The 24,722-nt window shown below is 41.7% G+C and overlaps 1 protein-coding gene across 1 annotated transcript in view; it reads left to right on the forward strand.

Moving 5' to 3' along the window:
• Positions 1–19,881, forward strand: part of FER1L6 (fer-1 like family member 6) — a 136,233-nt gene extending 116,352 nt beyond the window's left edge. Inside the window, exons 32-41 of the mRNA XM_075495478.1 lie at positions 418–545; positions 2,386–2,556; positions 3,700–3,860; positions 6,248–6,390; positions 6,967–7,055; positions 8,900–8,998; positions 11,883–12,124; positions 12,469–12,632; positions 15,344–15,444; positions 19,701–19,881. Of these exons, the coding sequence (XP_075351593.1) occupies positions 418–545; positions 2,386–2,556; positions 3,700–3,860; positions 6,248–6,390; positions 6,967–7,055; positions 8,900–8,998; positions 11,883–12,124; positions 12,469–12,632; positions 15,344–15,444; positions 19,701–19,881 (1,479 nt within the window). The remainder of the gene's footprint in view (positions 1–417; positions 546–2,385; positions 2,557–3,699; positions 3,861–6,247; positions 6,391–6,966; positions 7,056–8,899; positions 8,999–11,882; positions 12,125–12,468; positions 12,633–15,343; positions 15,445–19,700) is intronic.
• Positions 19,882–24,722: the final 4,841 nt, after the last annotated feature.

Genomic DNA, 24,722 nt, shown 5'->3' on the forward strand with positions numbered 1-24,722 from the left:
GTTGTTTTATTTCCTGAATATAAAGATTTCCAAGCCATCTCGTAAATACAGTCTGAAGGGTTGTGTTTTGCATTGTTCAAGGATCCGGACCAATATTTTTGGAAACCTTTCCTGAATCCTACATGCACTTGTGCAGCCAGCTTCTTCCTCAGCGTTGCCTCTCCTGCTCATCTCTTTTTCCATCTTAGTGGTGGGACAGCACTTACATCTGCTCCACCTTTGCAAACTCTCTTCTCCTCCAGATCATCTTTTCCCAGTAGCCTGCAAAGCTAAATGCCAAATTTTCTATCACGTGAGGCAAGCAAAGCCCCTGCACTTTCAGAACCCCCAGGACTGGATAGGAAACCCACAGTCCTGTGTCATGACCATGCTGCATTTAAGCAAACTTTTTGAGGACGCAGTCTTTCTTCCCAACAGGCGTTTAACCTCAGCCCAGCTGATCCAGATGGCAAGTCAGATCCCTACATTGTGCTGAGACTGGGCAACACGGAAATTAAAGAAAGGGAAAACTACATTCCCAAGCAGCTAAATCCAATATTTGGAAGGTCAGTGATGGCTTATCCAGGGGTGATTTCTGCTTTACCACTTGCCACCACTATTGCTGTTACTATTACAAAGTGTTTATTACATGCTGATTTCTGCCTGTTTGGATGTTTTGTAATTCTACTGATTAAAATGTTGAGAATTGGTGTCATCCTGTATGATTATAAATTATTTCATTTTCATACCAGTCAAAACACATGGAATGCAATCTGTGAGAGGTTTTGCAAAATGATGCATGAGAGGAAATGAGGCAAGAAATTATCTCGTCTGTACAAATTAATGCAATTGTTATCTTTAAAGTGAAATAAATGTCAGCACAGTAAAGTGTGATTTCACAATCTTTGTTGCTATTTCAGGTTGAACTGAGTGCCAAATAAATCTCATAATTTTAGGATGAGGACCAAAAAAACCTAGTTTCTTGAACCCATACAGCCTTCTGAATGGGGGAGCCAGGGGCAAGCTGTCAGTAAATATCAACTTTGTATTATTCATGCTTTATACTTATTTATATTGTTAATGCTAATAGCTGTGATTTTTTGCCAGTAAGTTTCCCTGTTTTAAGAAGGTTGAATATGTTTTGAATTGGGATGGAGTTATTCTGTAAGAACATTAAGACAGAGAAACTATACTATATTGGACTGAAAGCCCCCAAGGTCAGGGTCCTGTCTGCCAAAGCAGAGACTTAAAGAAAAAACTGTAAGGAGAAAAGACAAGAACAGAGTGGTCCCTGCATAGCATGCCATCTCAGTGTCTGTGATCTAAGCTCTTCCTTAGTAGAGGTTGCAACTGAACCATCATTGTGATAAAATGTAAAGCACAGCCATTATAGCTGCATATAGATGGAATGGGAAATCACCACTGTGTTTGTTTTAGACAAGGTTAGGAATGGGCTATTCATTTGGATAGTCCTTGCTGCGGCTGCCAGTGGCAACACTGGGGTGACTGGACCAGCAACTCCTTTGCAGCAGTAGCATCAGTCATGGTAACCGCTTCTCGTCATCCTAGAAGCCCTGGTCAGCATGGCCACACCAACTTCTAGCAATCCCAGACCGTTCTCAAGCCTCTCTCTCCTCCAAAAACTGCTCTGTTGTTGCTACAAAATTGACTTTGGCCACTTTGAGAAAAAGAACAAAACTTGTCCTTCAGGAGACAAAGCTCAGTTTTGCCTGTGCCTTGGAGAAATCTGGAGCCGGTGTTGTGCTGATGAGGATGTCCTGTCTTCCACTAATTTGTCAAATCCCTTTTAAAATCACTTTTATATTTTCAGCTTCCCTAATCATCTCAATGACAACAATTCCTGTCCCTGAAAAAAGCACTGAGTGAAAAGGGAGTTCTGATCTTTGCTTTTTTGAGACTTGTTTAAAGCTTTTGCCTGATCATTTTGTTGGGTGCCCCCAGATTCCTATATTCAATATTTAACCTGGAGCTTTTGGAATAAAACAGAAAAGACTCGGATGTCCTTTTGGGAGTTCTGAAAAGCATGTAAGAACTGTTATATACAGCTTCGTTAGCCTTGTAATTTCCATACTGCCACCTCTATTGGATTCAGGATAAATCATTGCAGCTGATCAGCTCTGTCCCATTCCTCTGTCTACTGCAGGTAGGAACAATCTTAGAACTGTACAGGGGGTGGTAGGGAAGCAGGAGAAAGAAAATACTTTTGCACTGTGTGTTTCCAGTATGTTCAGATATTTAACTGAAACAAAAAACACAACCAAAAAAACCCCTCTGCTTATTAGAACTGAGACACTGTCCACACATTGTTTGCACAGTATTCATTAACTTAGTCTTTTAGGTTTCAAAACTGATTTGACTGCACGTAGGTCTCAATTTTTGCTGTAGATCATTTGAAATCCAAGCTACATTCCCCAAGGATTCCTTGCTCACAGTCCTGATCTATGACCATGACTTCGTGGGAACAGATGATCTCATTGGAGAGACTAAAATTGATTTGGAAAATCGTTTCTACAGCAGGCATCGAGCTACCTGTGGGTTACAAAGTCAATATGAAATGTAAGTACCTCTTCAGACAGCAACAGAGCACACAGGGAATGACTTGATTTGAAGGAGAAATTCCAGATGTGGCTAAATATTATGCTTTCTCCTGAACAAAAGTGTCACAGGAGGTATTTTAATTAAAATTCACCAAAGAGCTTAGCAGTGGCTTTGGGTAGCTGCCAGCCTCAGTAGGAAGTGGATATTTTAAAATTAACAATACTGTTCTCCAAGTATTTTAGATAGTAAACAGCCTATGTATAACATACCTGCTTGATAAACTGCCTTTGGACAGGCATAAAAGGCAAATGGAAAAAAATCTGTCAGAGAAGTTATGACAGGGCTCTACTCTGCTCTCCATTATTCAGCTGCAACTGGAGTGATTGCAGCAAGGCAGGTGGGACTGGCGTGGCACTGGGGGGAGCGGGAGCAGAGCAGGGCTGCTGGCATGGCCTCTGTAACAGAGGTGAGTTGCAGGGCAGTGGTGTTGAGCTCCTGGTCACCATCATATGGCTGCACTCTCAAGGACATTGTGCACAAAGATTAATTAACGCAGAGAAAGTCAAACTAAAATAACTCCATTGCCCTGGGGTGGGGCACTAACCTGGGACATGTGGGTTTGGGGTTCTTCTCCTATGATTGTTTCTACGTTTTACCTACAAACAAAGGGTGGACAATGTAAAAAAGCAATCCAGGAGCACAGACCAAACCCCAAGACTTCCCTTGCCAGCTCAGTCTCCAGTGGGAGGCATTTCTTTATGTGCTTGTTCCAGGTCCCAGATAATCTGTGCTTCTCCTCTCCATGTGGGAGCCGCAGAACACTTCTCCTTAAATGGAGGTAGAAGATGTAGACTTGAATCCTTTAGATAGAACTTGAATCCTTTAGGTAAGGCTACTTTATCTAAGCTGTGGGTAAGGCTGCCTCAATTTCTCCTGTGTTTTAAGAGAAAAGAGTGGTTGGCCCCAGGACCTGAGCAGACAAAGGGGGTGTCTCAAGTAAAGAAGTAGTGCTGGATGATTCAAAGGAAAAGTTTGGCTGAGCAGATGTCAGGGCCACTGACCACGAAGCAAATCTCTGCATGGGAAGTCCTGATTTGCCGGTGCAGTTTGCTGAAGGAAAACCTCACCCATTTCTCTTCACTCTTTGTTTCTTCCTTGCAGAGAAGGGTATAATGCGTGGCGAGATGCAACCAAGCCAAGTGAGATCCTCACTAAGCTGTGTAAGGACTACAGAATAAGTGGACCCTTCATGCGGCCAGGGGAGATACAAGTAGGAACAAAAGTCTTTAAGGGACAGACAATCTTCACAGAAGATGAGAATGGTAATGAAGTAGTTCACATTCTTCAGCTGCATTGTAGCAGTACCAAGAGCCTGCCCGAGCTGTAGCTGGGGCCCCGTTGTGCTGTGCACTTCAAAGTCAGACTACTGGAACCTGTCTCTGCTTTGAAATACTTATATAACTGTGGTGATGAAGGCTGTGTCTTTATTAGCTATTGCTGTAGCTTAATCACAGAGAATCTGTAGGGTGAGACAGTTATTGCTGATGACCTGACATCCCCGTGGTAGGTGTTGGGGGATATTTTGGACTAGCTCCTGCCTGATCCCAAGGATGGGATGCCCAGGATTGGTGGGAGTGCAGGGGACCCTCTTGGAACATGTATTCTGGCTTAGTTTCATCTGAAAGGAGTGCAGCTTGCATGCTCTGAGATCATGCCACACTGCAAATCAAAACATACAAACCAAAAATTAATTCCCTGTCTAAATTAAAACACTAGTGTAGACAGACCCAAGAAGTGAGAAGACGGGAGAAGGGAAATACAGATGTGAAGTGAGTTACTCAAGGTAAGACAAGTGCTCTGTTTGAGCACAGTTAGGTTCCAGGCCACTTACTTGCCAGTCCTACCTTACCTACATGGCTTTCCTCTCTGTTGTTTTCTTCCTCCTCTTGATTATTACCACTCTGACTGCTCTTCTGAAGCACTAACACAGTGCTGTGTAAATCCAGGTATCTGTGGGGTCCATGAATCCAGAGGGCAGGACAGAACTTGCTTTCAGAGCTCCCAGGTTAAAAAGAGGGCAAAGCTACCAGGAAGTTGAGTGTCCATATCACATAGGGATGGAGTGGGACAGAGCTATCAGTGAAAGATGTCCCTGCCTATGGAACAGGATCATGGGACAGGATCCCTGCATGATCCTTATCCAGACTGCTGTTCTGACAAGTACATCTGGGTCCTTATTTCCTGCTGGGTTCCTGTGCTGGTCATCATTTGGGTCTATAAAACTAACAAAGACCACAGATTTGACCTATAGAGGAGTACTGAAAAGGGGAACAGTACCATTTCCACTTTACAGGTGGAGAAAATTATACTTGTGGGCCTTACATCCAGCTTTAAATTGCAAGGGAAAGAATAATTTAACTTTGCTCTAGGAGCATAGAAGTTTAGAATAGAATAGAATAGAATAGAATAGAATAGAATAGAATAGAATAGAATAGAATAGTTCAGTTGAAAGGGACCTACAACAATCATCTAGTCCAAGTGCCTGACCACTACTCCCAGGTAGTCTAGGACTACCTGTAGCCAATGGGAAGAAAAAAGCAACTTCAGAGGGTGAAAACAATCTTTAGAAAGGTCCCTGAGAGAGGATATGGGTTATCATGGGACAATCTCTCCTTGCTATTGAGGCTGCCTGACTGAGTAGCTCAGGCTAAAGACCTTGCTTTTAGTTGGCTAAAATTAGATGAAATACATCACATCTCAAACACATGTCGGTGCACAAGAGGGAACTAGGACTCATAAGCACAGGGTCATCCTTCCTCTCTCTCTGAGCCATTAGGAAAGGTTTAATACCTACTGTTTAAATCCCAAACAAACATTTTGTCTCCTGCCAGCAACTCAGAGATAGCACACTGCAGGAAAAGTGATAACTGTTTGCTGACAGAAAGAAGTCTTAATTTTCTTCTCACTTGGGTACTCCTTCCCTAATCTAGGAGACATGCCTCTTCAAAAGCCTGGGTTCCTTTTGTGTGGAGCCCACACAAAAAGGGAGGAAAGACAAGCTCAACAGCTCAAAAGGCTTTCTCTGCTTTCCAATATCCACCCTACTTTCAATATTAGCACTGGTCCTTCCTTGAGGTGACATTCTGTGGGGTCTCCCTTCCTCCAGTGGCCAAGCTGAGCTGGTCAGGAGGTGACATGCTCTTGCCCATGGACTTCAACCCTCTTCCTTTGAAGTGTGATTCACTTCTCTAGGAAAGTCATTGCTGTTGCCATTACAAGGCAAAATGAGGCGTAGATATAACTCCTAGTGCCTATTTACTGTCAGCTCTGTCAACATCCAAGTCTCCTTGTCTTTCATGAACCGTACAAAAGCTTCATATTTGCAATTTTCTGTAAAAAGAGTAGTTCACATGTTTCTTCCATCTTCCTGTTAGAAAATGCTGCTGTAATAGTTAAATGATTCGCTGTGTTTTATAGATAAACTACTGCCTACGTGCTAATCTTCTAATTACCCTGGTGCGTACCCCTATTTACAAGAATGAAATGCATTTCAAGATCCTTCTTTACTTAGCTGAGATACATAAAACCTTCCTTTTAACCCAAGCAGATTTTTAATGACCATATTTAATAATTAATGGAACATATTACCAAGGGGTTCAACATTATAACTCAGCTCTCTTTGTTCTTTTTGTTTTACTCTTTCCTATAGAGGAGCCAGTTGAATCGTATGAACATCTCTCCTTAAAGGTTTTACATGCTTGGGAAGAAATCCCTGGCGCTGGATACAAACTGGTCCCAGAGCACATTGAGACTCGGCCTCTCTACCATAAGGATAAGCCAGGCATGGAACAGGTAGAACATCTCAGAGGTGGTGGTGATGGTAGACCCAGGAGCAGTTTTCCTTTCCTCCAGTTACTGTGGTTTCTGTTTGTACCTGCAAACTTACAGAGACAGCATCTAAATGTTGTACCACACACTAGACTTTGTAGCGTATCAACCTGGAAATTGTCACACGTGTGTGTATACAGCCAGTTACCTAAATACACAGTAATCACACAAGGTGTGACTGTATATTTTAATTCTTTTAAATGCTTTAGTTTATTAAGTTAACACAAACTCTGCTTGTATTTGGGCTTTGGTTCTTTTTTTTCCTTTCATCACGTACCATTTTTATATGGATTTTGCCTTGAAGTTGTCAATGTTTGAGCTCAGTTCCTACTTCACCAAATTCCTGAGAGATTGATAGAATATGTGTATGAAAAAAATACATTGTATAGTAAGTTTATAGGTGAAATCGTAGTTACAGGATAGTGAACTGGTTGGTGCTTATAGAGGAAGTGGTGGTTTTGGATGTCAGAACTATGTTTAAAGCCTTTTAAAGTCTCTTTAAAATAGGGTTACAGACATGTTTATCTCTTCGTTTTCAAGGGTCGTGTACAGATGTGGGTCGACATGTTTCCTAAACATATGCCTCTGCCAGGACCCCCAGTGGACATTTCACCAAGAAAACCCAAAGGGTAATACTCTATGCTTTCCTCCCAGCACAGTAGCATAGGTCTTCAAAGACTGAGTCTTTCTTATGTGTCTGGAAAGAACTATAAAAAGAACTATCACAACAAACTTCTGTGACCCTGAGAAAAGTTTTCGTCGGTTCACATGACTTCAAGTCAAAACAGAGCATCTAGTTTGGTCTCCTCCATTAAACAACTCAAAGAACTGTTGGTGATTTTTTCGTCGAGGGCTATCACACGTCTTTTAGAAAGATATCCCTTTTTCATACAGAGATTGCAGGTGGCTAGAGGCAAGAGTCCCTTAATAATTCTGATGTTATCATCCACTTTTTGAGCTGAAAGAAGTAATTCTGGTTTCACTACCTCTTTCAGCTAGATAACTTACTTGACCCTGCTTGAGATCTTTAATCTGATGCAATAGTATTACACCTATTGGATTTCCGGCACTTCATTCAAAGATAAGATCAAGAAATGCATAAAGCAGCAACAAATAGAAGAGATACATTTGGAATAACCTCTCAAATTTCACACCTATGCTACTTTATATGCAACACTAAAGCTAATCGAATGTTTGTAAATGAAACACAAAAATGAGCAACAAGAGTTCTCAGCCCATCCTGTATCAGCTTTATTCCAATATTTTAGCAAGGCATTTCCTAAAATTTTTATTTCTGAAGCAGCATCAGGTACTATTCCTGTATTATTTATGTTTGAACAAGAACAATGTAATAAAAAATTGTTTCTTTTCCTTTCCTTTTACAAAAACCAATATCTGACAAAAATAAGAGTCTAAGTAACAATGACTTTCTTCGGAGCAGAACTTTCTATAAAGCTCCTTAAAAACAAGCATTTTCCAATCCAAAAATATTTAAACTAATCATACCCACAAAACCAAATTGTTGCTGCCATTTTTGTAGACTACAAAAGCAGGGAAAAATATTGTCAAACCATTAACTATGAGAAAGAAAGTAAACATGCAAACACGAGTTACACATTTTGCTGAGAAATGCATATTTGCTGCAGCAAAACAGGCTCCAGGCTCCATGAGACTTCAAACAGTTTGTGAAAACATTTCTTGTTGACAATCTTTGACTGAACAAGGAGCTGATGGAGCATTGCAGATGAAAGTTTCTTTAGCTAGTGCAGAGTCCTGGTTCTTTTATTTTATTTTATTTTTCAGTTCAAACAATAACTCAAGGCATACCTAAATTTTTTAGTATCAATTTTTTATGTCACCTGCAGCATCTGTAGTTCAGTTCAAGCTTCTAGAGCTTTGTATGACCACCATAAATGTCTGTATATAGGGAGTGGAAAGGACGGGAAAGCTTTAATTCCTTTTACTGTTGCTTCTAAAGATGATTGCACTTGCTTAAATGAAAATATCTCTAAACAGTGCTTCTCTTCCCTTTTACTACACTAGACTGCACCAAATACAAAGATTTTAGGCATTTCTTCTGAAAAGCACCTCCCAGGCAGCTCTGGATTTTATTAGCAAGCTGCTCACTGTTTTGGAGAGTGCTCTGATGATGTTGTTCATATCAACTTTGCCTTGTTTCACTGCAGCATTTTTGTGAAAAGAATTGAAAAAGAACAGCAAGGAATTTTCCATCTCTCCGAAGCTGGCAGTGACCCCACTGTCGTACAGCGTGATCTAAGGGCTGAGAGGAGGCACCATCCCCACTTTATCACTAGACTCTTGTAAACAGAAGAGGCCTGAGACTGATGCTATTTTAAGAGTTTTGGACAAATACAACATTTCTCACTTTATAAAAGCATGATTTGATAGAGGTTTACATTAGTGTCTGACCAGAGCTTGAGTATACACAGGCCTACTTTCTTTTCTTTTTCAGCTATGAACTGAGGGTAATAATCTGGAATACAGAGGATGTAATTCTAGAAGATGAAAATATCTTTACGGGGCAAAATTCAAGTGATATCTATGTAAAAGGGTAAGTCCTTCAGGACTTGTCTTCAAAAGAATATATAATATTTCATTAAAAAATCAGACAAAAAAATTATGTTGTGAGAATATGCGATAAGCTATTTCTGTGGCCTTGGCACTTTGCTTTAAATGTCTGCCCAAATTACTCATCTATATTGGATACTGCTGCTTTTTTTATTTCCCCTTCTTACAATCAAGTAACTCTAAAATGACACTAGTCGTTACTTCCCGCTCAGGCAGAGATGGCACAAGAAGACAACCAAGCCCACAGTTTAGCAAACAGAGATCAGATGCTTACAGAACTTGAACTGTAAGAGCTTACACAGATGCAGAGAGGTTTGACATAATCAGAGAAAAGGAAATTATGACCACATTAGAAACAAGAAAGCAAGTGTTTGACAGGCTGTTTCTGTTGGAAATATTTTCTAACCTCATGTGGGAGCATGTGTGAGTGAATGACCATGGCCATGCTAGGGAGAACATCGCATGGGCACTCTCTGCTCTCCATCTCCTTCCTGCTGCAGACAAAACGTCTGTCACAGCTTCACAGATGTTACTGGGATAATCAGTAAACCATATCACATAAATAAAATTAAAAGAGAGAGAGCAAAAGGGGAGCTTGACACTCAAACCAGCTCTTTCCTGAGATTGTAGCAGGTTACTTCTTAAAATTACTTGCCTGTTTTGGAGTACTGCTTTGCACTTCTGAGCAGGGCTTGAATAAAAGTACCAGAGAGGGGTGGGGGGGAAATGATGGCATAAGTGGCAGAAGGAAGTATTGGAAATCTCAGGTGCGAGAGTGGTCTTTTCCAACCTAAGCGATTCTGTGATTCTATGATTCTAAGAAGAGCAATAAGGCCAGTGAAGGGTCTGGAGCACAAGTCTGATGAGGAGCGGCTGAGGGAACCGGGGTTGTTTAGCCTGGAGAAAAGGAGGCTGAGGGTAGACCTTATTGCTCTCTACACCTACCTGAAAGGAGGTTGTAGAGAGGTGGGGGTCAGTCTCTTCTCCCAGGTAACAAGTGATAGGACGAGAGGAAATGGCCTCAAGTTGTACCAGGGGAGTTTTAGATTGGATATTAGGAAAAATTTCTTCACCGAAAGGGTTGTCAAGCATTGGAACAGGCTGCCCAGGGAAGTGGTTGAGTCACCATCCCTGGAGGTATTTAAAAGATGTGTAGACGTGGTGCTTAGGGACATGGTTTAGTGGTGGACTTGGCAGTGCTAGGTTAATGGTTGGACTCGATGATCTTAAAGGTCTTTTCCAACCGAAATGATTCCATGATTCTATGATTCTATTTCTTGCCGTGTTTCCACTACTAGAGAGTGAGATTAATATGCCAATATGAATTGTGTCATTGTGGAGTCCTGGAAAAAATCTGAATTTGTAGAATGCTAGGCATATGAAATAATTAATTTCCCTAAAAGGCTATTGCAGTATTGCCAATGACCAAATGCAAAGGGTGGGAGGAGGGAGCACTGGGACTGATAGGGCAGGGAAGGGAGGATGTTTTCCACTTTGCAGGTTCTGAAAAATCATGTGAACTTAACAAGAAATCCAAAGTAAGCATAAGGATAGGGCAGTCTGGTGGCAGCTCTTACTCCTGTGTAGGGTATATCTACATGTATTTTACCAGGGAAATTTGCATTAGCTCTGACCAAGCTGTGTGGGGCACCAGGAGTGGTACCACTCCTTTGGAGCAGGTGATATTACCGTAGGTGAAGCACGCACTAATACAACCATATGGCCCCCAGTGTGCTGCAACTGGCTGAGCAAACCTTCCCTTGCTGTTCCCTGAGAGGAGCCACTCTGAAATCACTGGTGTTCACACAGATATATCCAACTTAGCAATAAACTAACGTGTTCAGAGCAGTAGAAGAGTCGCTCTGAGAGCACAAAATTGAGGAAATAAACAGGGAGCCAGCCTTTGTGCTGAGCTGTGCGATAACATGAGGACATCACTATCAATGCCAGAGCGGTCCGACAGGGAAAGCCAGGAGTGGGTAACTTTTTGCTTCTGAGCCTTAATGATGAAGACACAAAGATTATATTCAAACGGTGCACATGGCACTGAATCTGTCACCAGGCATGGATTTGCACTGGAAGCAGTGCCGTGCTTGGGATTGTTACTGTTTTTCCCAATTCCTTTTTGAAATAATGGGGCTTGCAGGGGAAAAGCCACTCTTTGGATGCAGCGCAAAAATGCTAATCTTTACTCAAGCTGTGATAAATCATCTTCAGAACTAAAACATACCTAGCTGGATCATTACCTCAGTGGAGCTCTTCAGAAGAGAAGATTATGCGTAGAAAAGCATCGTCCTTTTGTAACATAGCATTGCACATCAGATGTTGTGCACACTGTAGCAGAAACCAAGAGGAAGTCACAAGAAAAAACAGGGAGACTGGTTTATTTATTTATGGCATATTTATACCCCCCAAACCACAACTGCAAACAGTTTAGACTCTAATACTGGGCACTTAAATCAGTCTTGGGACATTGACACAGACTATTAGTGTGGCACAACATGAATATAAGGTGATTAGTAGTGGATAAATGAATGATGCTGTCTTTGCCGGTCCCAAACAAGACAGACATCTTGGCCAATAGTAAATGGCCAACTGCTATTTTGGGGTCTGATCTAAATAAAAATCACATTCTCACTCTCCAACTTTGATCATCGCTGGCCACTGCTGCAGCCTGTGCCATGGCTTGGAGGTAGCTGAGATTCCTGAGCCAGAGCTGTCACTGTGTGTTGCAGTCCTGAATGGTGTGTTACCTCGTACTGGTGAGGGAAGAATTAGTAAATTATCATGCTTGTAACTGAATAACAACAACCACAACTCCAGCTCCCCCAGTGACAGCACTGTATTCCACTATGTGCTTGCCATAGGTGGATAAAGGGCCTGGAAGAGGACAAGCAGGAGACAGATGTACATTATAACTCCTTGACAGGAGAGGGAAACTTCAACTGGCGCTTTGTGTTCCCGTTCTACTATCTCCCAGCAGAGAAACAAATGGTGGTTAGTAAAAGAGAAAACATATTTTCCTTGGAAAAGACAGAGCGCAAAATACCTGCTGAACTGGTGCTTCAGGTGTGGGACTTTGAAAGACTCTCTTCAGATGATTTCTTGGGTAAGTATACAATGGATCTGTCTGAACTTCACCTGAGGTCTTGCCAGACCTGTATTTTATAGAGGTATGTACAAAGAGGTGTTTGAGACTCAACTTTTGCTTTTCTTTCTCTAACGTACCACATTGCAAACTTACACATTTCTTGGAGAGGGAACAATTAGGAACTCAGATGAGACGATGCCAGGGCAATATAAATGAATGGCTTATGGGACAGAGAGATCCCCGGCTACGAAGCTTGGGCCCAAGGTGCTGCAGTGCTCCATGTATCTTACCTGGAAGCTGCTGTTTGAATGCATTCATATCTGTTTGGTCTCTGAGTGTTTTCACATTACTTCTCCCTCCAGGCACTCTTGAATTGAACCTGAATGGGTTCCCTCGAGCAGCAAAGGCAGCCAAGAGCTGTGACCTAGGCATGGTTGTGGCAGCAAGTAAAGAAAACAAGATCTCCATATTTCAGCATAAGCGCATTAGAGGCTGGTGGCCCTTCATCAAGGCTGGGGAGCTCACGGTAGGCAGCTCACTACAGATGAACAGCTTTTCTCTGGGGCTGATATGCTCTGCTGCGATCCTGAGACAGACAGATGTTAATTTTGGATATGGCATCTGAAGAACAACCACCACTGGCAATGCATAGGACTCCTCCAAATGCTTCAGTGGTCCCCCACAGATTTGGTTCAGATAATCCCAAGCAACCAAAGCACTTTGTACTTTTTCTTTGCTTTCTTCCACTGTTTGTCTCCCAGCACACTGTATGGGTTAGGGTGGAAAATCAGGTGTTTCCAGCCAACTTTATGTCAGCTGAGGAAATCCTGGGAGGAATCTCACCTGCTTATTTGTTTCTTTTCTATTTATTTCTCACTTCAACCAGGGCGAAGGAACTGATTTTGGAGTCTACCATTATTCTCCTTGCTAGTGACACATCTTGAGAAGAGCACAGTCTCCTCTTCCTGTTGAATTGTGCTCACTAAGCCTATATTTTTTTGGTTTGGTGGCAGGATACAATTGGTATAAAGGAATGCAAAGGACAATGACAGCTTCCCCCAAACTCTACAAGACTTGTTATGTTAGAAGTATCATCCTAAGAAGAATATAAATGCTGCCACACAAATTTTCATTTACCTGAAGCTTCTAGCATAACAAGACTTGCAGCAGGGTGTAAATCTCACTCAGTGTGTACCTAGCTATTTATCTCAGAGTTTTCTGCTGCAGCTTCTCTTCATAATGTTGCAGTGCTTTCTGTGTATAATCTGGAGCTACACTGAAATTCTCAGTGTTTAACACTTCTCCAGTTTCCCCATCTTTAAGGCTCCTTTGTACTATTACAGCAGTATAGACATCCTCAGTGTAAATGAAAGACAGCTCTGCTCCCCTGTTTCCTAGGTGGAGTGCATGTATCTAGGCATGAAGTACATCCCAATAGTTAACTCTGCACATGGCCTTTGGGGCATGTCTACATGAAACAGAGCATGAAGCAGAGTAAGCTAGTAAAGGAAAACACAAGCTGATGTGCTCACATGGCCACAGAGCACTTTGGGAGCTTGGACCCAAACCTGGGCATCCCTGCAGCCCAGTTCTGGGATTAGTGTGGTTGGAGTCTTTTTAGGTCCATCCAGATCCCTGTGAGGACACAGACCAAGGGCTACAAGCTACCTTCCTGTAGTATAGCCCTCTACAAATTCACCTGCTTTGCCCCTTTTTTAGGGGATCTCCCTCCCTCTCTAGACTTTCATAGAATCTCCAAGGGTTTTCCTAAACCTCACCCTTCCTTCATATTTCTGTCCCTTCCAGCAAGAAGAATGCTTTAATAAAAATTGCCATCTTCAAGTTCATTGCCTTCTTCAGATTGAAGGTGACTGTGTACTTTCCATGGGTTTAGCGGACAGACTCCACTTGCAAATCCCTGCTTTACCTCCATTTCCTCAACTCTTGTACAATTGATTCACTTTCTCCCAGTCCACTTTCATCTCTCGATCCCCTTGTCTTCCACACTGATCCCTTTTATCTGCATCCTTCTTTCAGTCCAGTTCTGTGCTGAATCTCAGCCACTGGACATAGATTAACACTTCAATTTTTGATATCCACAAAGGTATGGGGTAGGAAAATAAGAAATACATGAAAAGCAATTTCATCCAGATTTTGTGAAGCTGAATTGATTTACCCACTCTTAATTGTTACTGGAATCTTTAAATCTCTGAAATCTTCATTTTTTTTCCCTTTGGCCCAATTAAATCTATAGTGGAGGTAGTACTGAAGAACATACCTGGATGAACAGGGAAAACAGAGAATGTCTCTGTAGCATAACACAGACAGAATTATCAACAGATTTGTTGCTGTGAGTACAAGGGAAAACCAAATATTGAACCCATATTTAGGAAGCTCTAACTTCTATAGCAGAAGTTACAGTTGATACTAAGAGTCCAAATAACTCGGATTACATATTTCTACTGCAAGGTGTAGCAGACATGATCTTTTATAAGTGCTAATATTTTATTGGTCACTCAACAAACTTTAGTGGCTTGTGACAATGAAAACAAGCAGTAAACCAGCAGTTATGTTCCATTATAAATTTTCTGAATTCTAGAAATTATCAGTAAGTTGGTGCTGAACAAAGTTGTCCTTTTTTCACAGCTCTGAGTATCATCTTCTGTCCATCCATGAAGAAAATTGACTCTAAATCCACCTACCAGACCCTTATTCTTTTAGTCTGAACAGAGCTCTAGGGCTACATGACATTTTCTGCACACAGATCCAATTTCTAGCCATCTTCCTTTTGCAAGCTGAGACCCTGCACCTCAACTGCTCCAGCAATTGTGACTGGCTGAATTTCCCCCCATTGATGGACTGCACCTTGTCCAAACCAGCAGCACAGCTTCCAGCTCAGCTGTTCAGCTCTGCCGGGACACGTGCTAGATAGAAGACAGGTCTGCTCCGATGAATTATATTGTAATTTAGGAAGCAGAAAAGATATTTATGGGTCTGGAAGAAAATATACTACCTCTCTTTCCTCATAGTCCTTGAGCATAAGTCAGGAATTTGGTGCTTGGGTTTTCCTTTGTGCTTTCTTTTTATCTGCAAATACTTTATTTTATTTTCTTTAATCAAACTCCTTCACCCTCAGCTGGTTTCATAATTTCTCCACAAGCTGAATCCTGCTGTGTTTAATTATAATAACCCAGGACTGGATGCTTACATATCATCTCTCTCATGTCTCTGATCCAGGGCAAAGTGGAAGCTGAGTTTCACTTAGTCACAGCAGAAGAAGCTGAGAAGAATCCAGTAGGCAAAGCTCGAAAGGAGCCTGAGGCCTTGGAAAAACCCAAGTGAGTAACAGCATACGCATTAAACAAGCTGGGGCATTCAGCAGGAGATGGGAAGAGCAGGTCTCCTTGCTCCTCTCCTGGCTTTTCTCCTCTTTCCTGCTGTAACCTTGAGCAAGCCATTTGGTCAACTTGTGCATCACTGGGCCCCCTCACGACGGGGCTGGTTGCTGGCACTCATAGCTGACAGCACCTTCCAGGTTACCTGAAATGCCTTCCTCTGGAAGCTGAAATAAATCTGCCCATTTGTCCTCCACTATGGTTCACATGTGGGCTCATTCCATAGCTGTCCTGGCACGTGATAACCTCTTAAACCATCATAACTTATGCATGATATGGATGATATTTATTATATTAAGAGGATAACTATAAGCCATTAGATAACCATAAGCCATTAATGTTTAAATGCTTTAAAATGACTGTATGAAATATTTCCTCTGTCCAGTTTTTTTTAATATGACCATTAGGAGACAGAGTATTAGGAAACAAGAATTTTGAATATTAGGAAAAATGTCTTCAACTGAAAGAGTTGTCAAGCATTGGAACAGGCTGCCCAGGGAAGTGGTTGAGTCACCATCCCTGGAGGTATTTAAAGGACGTGTAGATGTGGTGCTTAGGGACATGGTATAGTGGTGGACTTGGCAGTGTTAGGTTAATGGTTGGAGTCGATGATCTTAAAGGTCTTTTCCAACCCAAATGATTCTGGGATTCTGTGATTCTATGATTCTAAGAATTATCTGCACACATTTAAAGGTGTCTTAGTTGCTACATATCCATGGAAAACTGACCTCTGCATACATCTAGTTATTTTTGCATAAATTAATCACTTGCAGATAAAGGCACATAAAATATGAAAATCAGGTCATACAGGAATGATACGACTTTAACAAAATCTATCTCTAATTTTTTTGTGCTTCGTAATCAAAGAATGAAGATGCTTATTTTTCATCATAAGACTTTTTAATGAGGACATTTTAAGTGGTTTAACAAAGGCAGATGATCTAGAAGGAGCTTTTTATCTTTCAGTATCTGTCACATTTAAAAAATATTATCAGCTGAGATTTTTGCATTCAGAAAAAATGTAATTCTAATCTATTTTGGCTCAAGTACTTTGTTCTACTAAAGTAAGGAGCTAGATTAAAAGAAAAAAGAGAAATCGATGTTATATTTCCTGCTACCAAAGCTTCTAAAAATCAATTGCTAATCATAATTGTAATCATTGCACATTCTGTTTAATTTTTTTTGGTTTGAGATATATCTCAGGATAAACATGAAAAAGGAGAAAACAGCATAAAGGTGGAATTGCCAATACCCTTACAATGGGTATAAATTTAGTCTGAAAATTAGAGGTATCAGAGACTTGTTGAAAATTAGCCTTGGAAAGACTTTAATCAATCATTTCACCCAACATCTTTAACCAAAGGCAGGATGATCTACGCCTGACAGATGCCTGTCTGAAAGATTCCCAGTAATGGAAACTAAAGCACTGTCTTACAGAGAAAAGAGGACTGGGATAGCTCTGAAATATGTCTGGTGGGAAGCAATCAGCCTAGGCAGTTTTAAGAGGCAGTGTGGTGTGTAATAGAAAGATTACATGTCCATAAGGTTGTCAACAGGATGCACAAAGATACCCTCTCATTTTCCTCTCATTTTTTCAGGCCCAACCCATGCACCCCAGGCAGCCTGGGGCTCCCTGTGTTTTCACCTCAGGGGCATTGTATCCACAAATGTGCTCTTGGGCCAAAAGGTTGTCACTAGCCTGGTGGCCCCTTCTCTGCTGCACAGCCAGCCTGGAGGCGTTTTGTCCCAGAAGCCACAAAACCAGTGTCTTCCTCCAGATCTTGCACTGAGTAATCAGAGAGGCTCCACATCTAGGTTTTTATGATGAAATACACAGCCAACACAGTGGCTCAGCCCAGTTCTACTCTTGAGATGTACGCCTCAATTCAATTAAAATTACGGTGGGGCTAGTCTCACTTGACATTACCCATCCCAGAAGCAAGCCATTCAGGCTTCTTTTGTAGCACTCATGTACAGGTGGGCGAGTCATCCCATTTACCTAACACATATATCTTAAGATGGGAGCTGGGAAAAAGAGATGAATTGTCCTCCAGAAGGTCCTTCCTCTCGACATGCAGACAGCCTGCACCACTGACCAGGCTGGGCATCTAAGTTTTAAAGTTAGGCAAAATAAACCCCAAGGTTACTAAAGCAATATCAGCATGTGGATAGTAAATACTATTTTAGCTAGACACTCACTTACTGGAAAGAAAATAAACTCATAGCTGAAGACATTGCATGCCTCGATTCCATAAAGCTGGTATTAAAGTTTACCAGCTCAGTGCCCCCGAGTGATGGAATATGTGATTCATACATGCAGAGTAGTCAAAATCAACTGAGAGATAGCAGATAACTGTTTCTGCACTTCAAAAGAGTTCTCTTCAGGAAGAAGTGCATCTCAAGGAGCTTTGTGTCAGGGCCTCAATATCTCTATGCCAGTACTGTAGGTTCACTTTTTTTTTGCTAATCATGTAGGCTCACACAGAGAAGCAGAGAAATTTTCAGATTGTTTTGTGTAATTAAGTTCTGAAATTCAGAAACAAAATAATTTCAAAACCAAAATTATCTTCTAGGAGCTACTAGACAGTAGCAGACTCTTTAATGTACCAGAACAAAGGTGGACAAAGATTAAATGTCTGGGAACTAAAGAGAAACATGCAAATGAGAAATAAGGTGCAGTGAGTGTAATTTCCTGCTGGCCAAAGCACCATGAGGTTAGCCGTCTCTTCATCTCTGCCGATCAAGACAGGATGCTTTTCCGGATGCACTCTATTATAACAAATATTCTGCTATAAGTGGTACCAAATTCTATTGCCTATGTTGCAAAGAAAACAAATTAAACAAGCAACAGCCTGGCTTTTTTTCCCTGTCTTTAAAGGTTATGAAAAGCCCTTAAGTAGCTGGAACATGCAGACTAATGGTTTTGTTACTGAAGTCTGTGATTCAGTAAGTTTTACTCTTTAGAGTATCCATTTTTTAATAATCCCTTTTAACCTGGAGGGCTTATTTGTTGATTTATTTCTGAGTCATTTCTATCTCAGTATAAAACACAGTCTTTAATTAAAAGATATTCAGTTGGCCTTTTAGATTTACAGACTTTCTGTCACATTGGCATTCACTTCCACATGCTGAATGCTGAATTCTCCAGATGACTAAGACATTGCTTAAATTCCTTAAACAGCTTTCTGGAGTGAGACACGGCCGTTGCTTTTTGTGACCCTCAGTCTTAATTTCATTCCCCTTACTGCTGCGCCATCTGCACAGTTACAGTGATATTGGATAAGAAAGACAACCTGCACCCAGTTTTGCAGGTGTTAATGTTGCTCTACACCACCGGACTCTCCAGGTCGTCCCGTCATGCAAAGCTGACAGATGTTGCCTTGGCTCAGTGCAGGGGTAGGGCTGTTGAAGTCAGAGGCATAGTGGCCTCCCAAGCTGGGTGGCATGCCAGAGGAGAGACTACACCAACATTTTTCCTAAGGAGAACATTGTTTTCCTCTCTGTATGCAGCCAGCTTTGCTGTACAGTGTGAAGAAACTCCTGGTTATGGAGAATACATCATGGGCAACGTTTGGAACATTTTAGGATTGTGGAGTGCAGACATTCTCCACCAGAAAAAGGTGGCTTTTATTTATGTACCCAGGCCAACTATCTAGATTTTGGGTTTCATCTCATCTCCTGTTTTCAGGAGGCCTGTTTTAAATTTCCTTCTGAAAATATGCCATTTTGGGCCGTATGCCAGGCCTGAGCTGGCTCTGCCTGTTATGGTACCGTGACTATCACTGAGCAATCAAATTTTTTGTAGTGGCTCATTACTCCTTTTGCAATGCTAAATTCCTTGCAATGATTAGAAAGCTTTTGTACTCAAGTTCAAGATGCCTGCATTTCTTCTTTAGGATTTATCACGATCTTGTCTGTAATTTTGAACCCCATATCTTGCCTGAAATTGGAGTAGTTATAAAGTGTGAACTGGAATTTCATTCCGAGTGGTGTGTGGAGCTTGGGCTCAGGGACAGATGGAAGAAGAGTGACCCAATAGTATGTGAAATTCATGGATGTTCCCTCTAAACTCCTTAGTGGGTTCCCAGGAGTTAAAGGTCCTTTTTAGACTCAAATATATATTTTGCAGTGGGGTAGCTTTGGAAATAGCTGGATCTGCCTTTACAAAAGTTTTTCTCTTTTTCTTTCTTCCCCTTTAGCCGACCAGACACATCCTTCTCTTGGTTTGTAAATCCTTTCAAGTGTTTGTATCACCTGATCTGGAGAAATTACAAGAAGTACATCATCATCGGCATCATTCTGCTTATTCTCATTGTCTTCCTGGTGCTCTTCATCTACACGCTGCCAGGTGCGATCAGTCATAGGATAGTTGTAGGATGAATGTAAGGTTATGGCTTTCATTGTAACCAATCATATACAAACACTTGCTCATTCAGACCCAGCCTTAATGTACATTATCATTAACATACTGCTGCAGCTTTATTGACAATGAAAGTTTGATTCTGCACCTAAAACTGAGTTTGAAAGTAAATTCCTTAATGCTATGCAGAAACTGATTTGTCAGTCAAGTATTTATTATTACGGACAAATGATTAAAAACTAAGAGCAAAATCAGTACACAAAGATAAATGAATAGTTCAGTCTTTGCATAGTTTTGTAATTCATTATTTGAACTGTTTTTCAATGACGTTATAATGGCATGATTATTTTGAGATGAAAGGTTTATTAAAAAAAAGTCTAAGGTTAAATTTTCTCATTTGGTGTCATGTGCAGAATTCATCCTGCACCTCTCAGTAGGAGCTCTGTGCTCTATAAAGACATCTCACGCACTTCTAAATGAGGTAAGTGTCAGTGACAGGGGCAGGTAGAAGCAGCGATGAAAAGAACTTTTTTCAGCTGCAGTTTGAAAGTGCTGGAGGTCGCTGGAGGAGAGGGATCAGGAAGATGAAGACTCAGCCACAGGCACTGCGGTAGCAATGATCCTTGTAAAGGAGAGGGAACAGGGAGGATCCTGCTGCTTGACAAGCAGATGGAAAGAGGAGTGGAAAAGAGAAGGGCTACACAGTAGAACAAACCATGGAGGATTAAAGAAAACAAGGAATAAAACCTTACACAGTTGTCAATGTCAAAATCCTCATCCTATTTAAGAACACAGAAAATGCTGCAGTCTGTGTCATGCACAAGGCAAGGCTTGATAACTCGGTGACCCCACTTGGCCTTAAAATGAGTGATTATGAATTTGAAGTAGCTATAGAAATCTCCTCTAGTCTCATCCATGGTTAGATATGTTGTAAAGGTGACCTTTGAGAAAATGCTTTCAATCATGCTCTGCTTATACAAAGTGTGAACACCCTTTGCAAATTTTAAAGTATCAAAAGGCAAGAAAAAGAAATCCTAGAAATGCTGATAATTCTACCAAGCTTGGGTGCAGGAATAGAAATGTAGGCATCTGCATCATTCTCAGAGGCCGCTTCTATGGGAAGCTTGTGTGGTACGGCTTGTACCTGACTCGTTGAGACTGTGCCATGAGCCTCTGTGTTCCCATCAGGGCTACAACACAGGTGATTGCATTATTCTGAAAAATGGATGTCAGTGCAACTTCCACAGAGAAAATATTTTACATTTAAAAAGCATTTTAGAGGCTTATTTTGGATGGGATGAATTGCTCTAAAAGTGCCTCTTCCTCATTCCATTGATGATGATAGAGGCAGATGGCTAAAGGCAGGCTTAAAGCATTCCATCCCCACCCCATACAGCAGATTGTGACTCAGTATTGCTTCTGAATTTCCTGTTCTAAGTATACAATAAATATAACTAAATTATTTAGGTATGTGAATAATTACATTACAACTAGATGTGTGGCAAAGGACCACACTGGATGGGTTTTACTGTGGGGGCCATTTTCCTTTAGAAGTGTATTTAACATGACCAAGAAATTAGAACACTATCACATGATTGAATCTGCACTAATTAAACGTAGCAATGCAAGACAGTGATGTGGAAAGGTGCTGTGCACCCTCGAGTCCCTCTTTGTCTCATGCCCCTCTGCACTGGGCCCTCATCTGGTGCAGTCTCTGCTTACACAGCACATGTGACACATTCCTCTGAAACCACTTGTTTTTCACTTTTGTGCTATTTTGCAATTGAGCCTATATGAAACAGAAAAGGAAATGTTATTTCTCCTAATATATGTCACCATACCATGAATTTTGGAAATGCAATTTAAAAGCTCCAATAAAAGCAAATAATATTATTTTGGTGCAAAAGGTAGGAGATGAATTGTGACAACCGGAGTATGTTGTGACAGTCTAAAGGTGATGGTTCTGACTTTTTTCCAGTGTGTCAGGGCAGTAGGCGTGATCCTGCATGGTGGCTGCTGTGTCCATCTGTCCTTACTCTGCTTGTTGGCCCTTGCTGCCATGGACTGTGTGAAGCACTGGACTGTGGCTTGAGTGCCCTGCCCTTGCTGGAGGGTCCTCCTGCACAGCTCCAGGACCAAGCCATGGCTCTGTACCCCAGCGGCAAGCACACACTGGCAGTACCGTTAGGGCAAGATGGATGAAATGACATCCCCCTCCAAGTCCTGGTCTGAGTCTGGATGAGCAGGTACCTTGCAAAGACCCTGTCCCCTTTCTTCCCTTGCATTCCAGTGCAAATAGCCACTTCCTTCACCCTGCTGCCCCTTGGGTGCTCTTCAATCCCCTGCAGCACGGCCATTCCTGAGCCCCTTGTATTGATGAACACAAAGGTCACCTTACCCTCGCGTAGCCCTGCAGTCTGGGCTAGAAAGGGCATCATGCAGCCAAAAAGCAAGCAAACTAACTCCTCCACAACTCTTAAACTGCCTATCACTACACTCAACACACGTAGGCTCATATGGATAGCATTGTCTCATGGGACGAAGCTAAATCAAATACCTCTTCATCATCTTCCAGATGGCCGCAAAGTAGCTGGAGAGGTGGGGCTGTCAGTAAGTATTAAAGAGACAAAATATAGCAGCGCTCAATGCCGGACTACTCATACAATGCCAGGTGTTACGATTTTGCATCTTAAGTGAGTTTATGGTGACATGGGCTTTGTGGTTAATAGGGAGTGAGGTTTATACCGAGGATTATTGTTATTGTCAAGGGCTCCTATTTATTTCATATAAAAAGAAGAGATCCTTATCCTGAGCAGTTATCTCAATATTGATCTGCAATTACGCTGGCTCCATTTTGAGGCCAGCTGGTACAACTTGGAGTTTTATCAACTGGTTTCTGACCACAAATAGCTCATCAAATAGCTGAGTGCTACCATTGGCAAATACAAGATCTGTGTATATAAGATTGTGCTCTTGGAATGGGAAGGCTAGCCAGGAATCCCAAAAATATTTGGAAATAATAGCCTACCACTGCTGATCTAAAAAGGCACGTCCTGCTTTGAGACATTTGGCTTGCAGCAATAAACGCTGCTTTTTGCATGCAAAAATCTTCTCAAGTGGGAGCAGATGTTATCCTTCTGGGAGGCCAACCTGAAAGATGGAGAGACCTATGCCTGAACTGTTGAAGACAGACTCAAGTTTGTGGTGTAATAATTTCTGAGTGCCCAATTTCAGGTACCCTGGGTCAGATTTTTAGATACAAACTCACATCCTGCTGGCATTTAAGGAGCAGAGTTGGAACAGAGTCCCATGATTTAGTGTTGTGGAGCAAGTTGGCAATTGATCGGCTCTTCCTGCTCTAGGATCCAGTTGTAGCTGATTTGACCTATGGGCACACCAAGACGGGTGACTGGGGACAGACATGTCAGAGGGTTGTGCTGACCAAATTGAAGCCAGCTCTAGCCTGGAAACATGTATTGGTGCCAAAGCCTTGCTGCTTTCAACAGAACACATCAGGACACCAGGCAAATAGTGGCCTGTTGTCACCCACACTTGTGGCCATTGTTTTAGGTGAATGTGCTGCATTTTCAGTCACTAGGCAAAACTTTTCATGAAAAGAAATTGTACAAGTTTATAAATGCTACCAGCTGATGTCCAACAGCACAGTGGTAGAGATGGGGCAACAGGGAAAGATGGACCTCTGCCTTGTGAACATCCAGCTGAAGAACATCCAAGGAAAGGAAATGGAAAGTCTACTTTTAAGGAGGAAAAATGAAGCAGAACCTAATCAAGATACAATGTAAACCACACAAAGAGGAATGATTCTCTGCAGAAAAAAAATCTCAGCTCCGGGCATATTCACGGGCACACTAAAATGAAATCTTTATAAAACATTATTACATGAGTCAGAAGGAAGAAACATTACTGCAGAGCAGAGATGTGAAACCATTCCCTTTAACAGAGCTGGAGGAAAGTGATAGGAAATCACTATCAGATCTTTGCTGTCCGGGCCTCCCATAAAAGGGAACAATATTGAAAAAAAAACCCAACAGATTACTGACTTGTTAAGCCTCATGTGAAATATCTATTCATTTATACTTCTGTCATTTCTATTGGCTGGGTTCAGGAACCTACAGTGGCATAGTAATACTACAGGCAAGCAAGAGCATGAAATGCTTAAGAAGCAGCAGAAGTTGTGAGCTCAGCCAGTAAAAGGAGACAGTTGCCAGCAATGCCACCACAGTGGGGTTTGCTGCAATCTCGCCTGAATTCCTACTGATTTGGCTACATGATGACCAGGTAGGTGATGGTAAAAGAGGTGTTGACCTCTTTTGACAGTTTTGCATTCCCATATATCTAATTAGAACAACAAAAAAAAAATGTTAAGTCTCACACTGCACAGTGTGGCAGCTCCCAAAGAATACACTTGCTGTTCCTGACTCTTGCTACACAAGTCTGTAACAAAAAACAACATTTACCTTTGTAGGCAAAAGCTGCCTCAGCCCAGCTGCTGAAGACCAGCTGTTCATGTGTGCTCATCCGGAAAACCGTAGCGTGAAATGATCACTGGACTCACTGGGAGTTAAGGATGGGGCCACGTGCAGCACCTATTACCAGCTAGTCCCAATTCATATCACCCCAACCCGGCACAAAACCCTCAGGAAAACTCAAGCATAGACTTCCTTCCACTGCCACCACAACTCGGGAGCTTAAACTACCCCAGGATAAAAAGGGATCAGGGAAAAAAAAAGTAATTTCTAATTCCCCCTCCCTGCCCATGACGTGAGCCAGAGAAAAGCAGCACTTGATTTCCCTGCAAGTCAAGTTCCCACCAAGCCCCCATTGATGCTGAGCTGGCCAG

The sequence above is a fragment of the Mycteria americana genome, chromosome 2 (genome assembly GCF_035582795.1).
Source record: "Mycteria americana isolate JAX WOST 10 ecotype Jacksonville Zoo and Gardens chromosome 2, USCA_MyAme_1.0, whole genome shotgun sequence".
NCBI classification, from domain to species: domain Eukaryota; kingdom Metazoa; phylum Chordata; class Aves; order Ciconiiformes; family Ciconiidae; genus Mycteria; species Mycteria americana.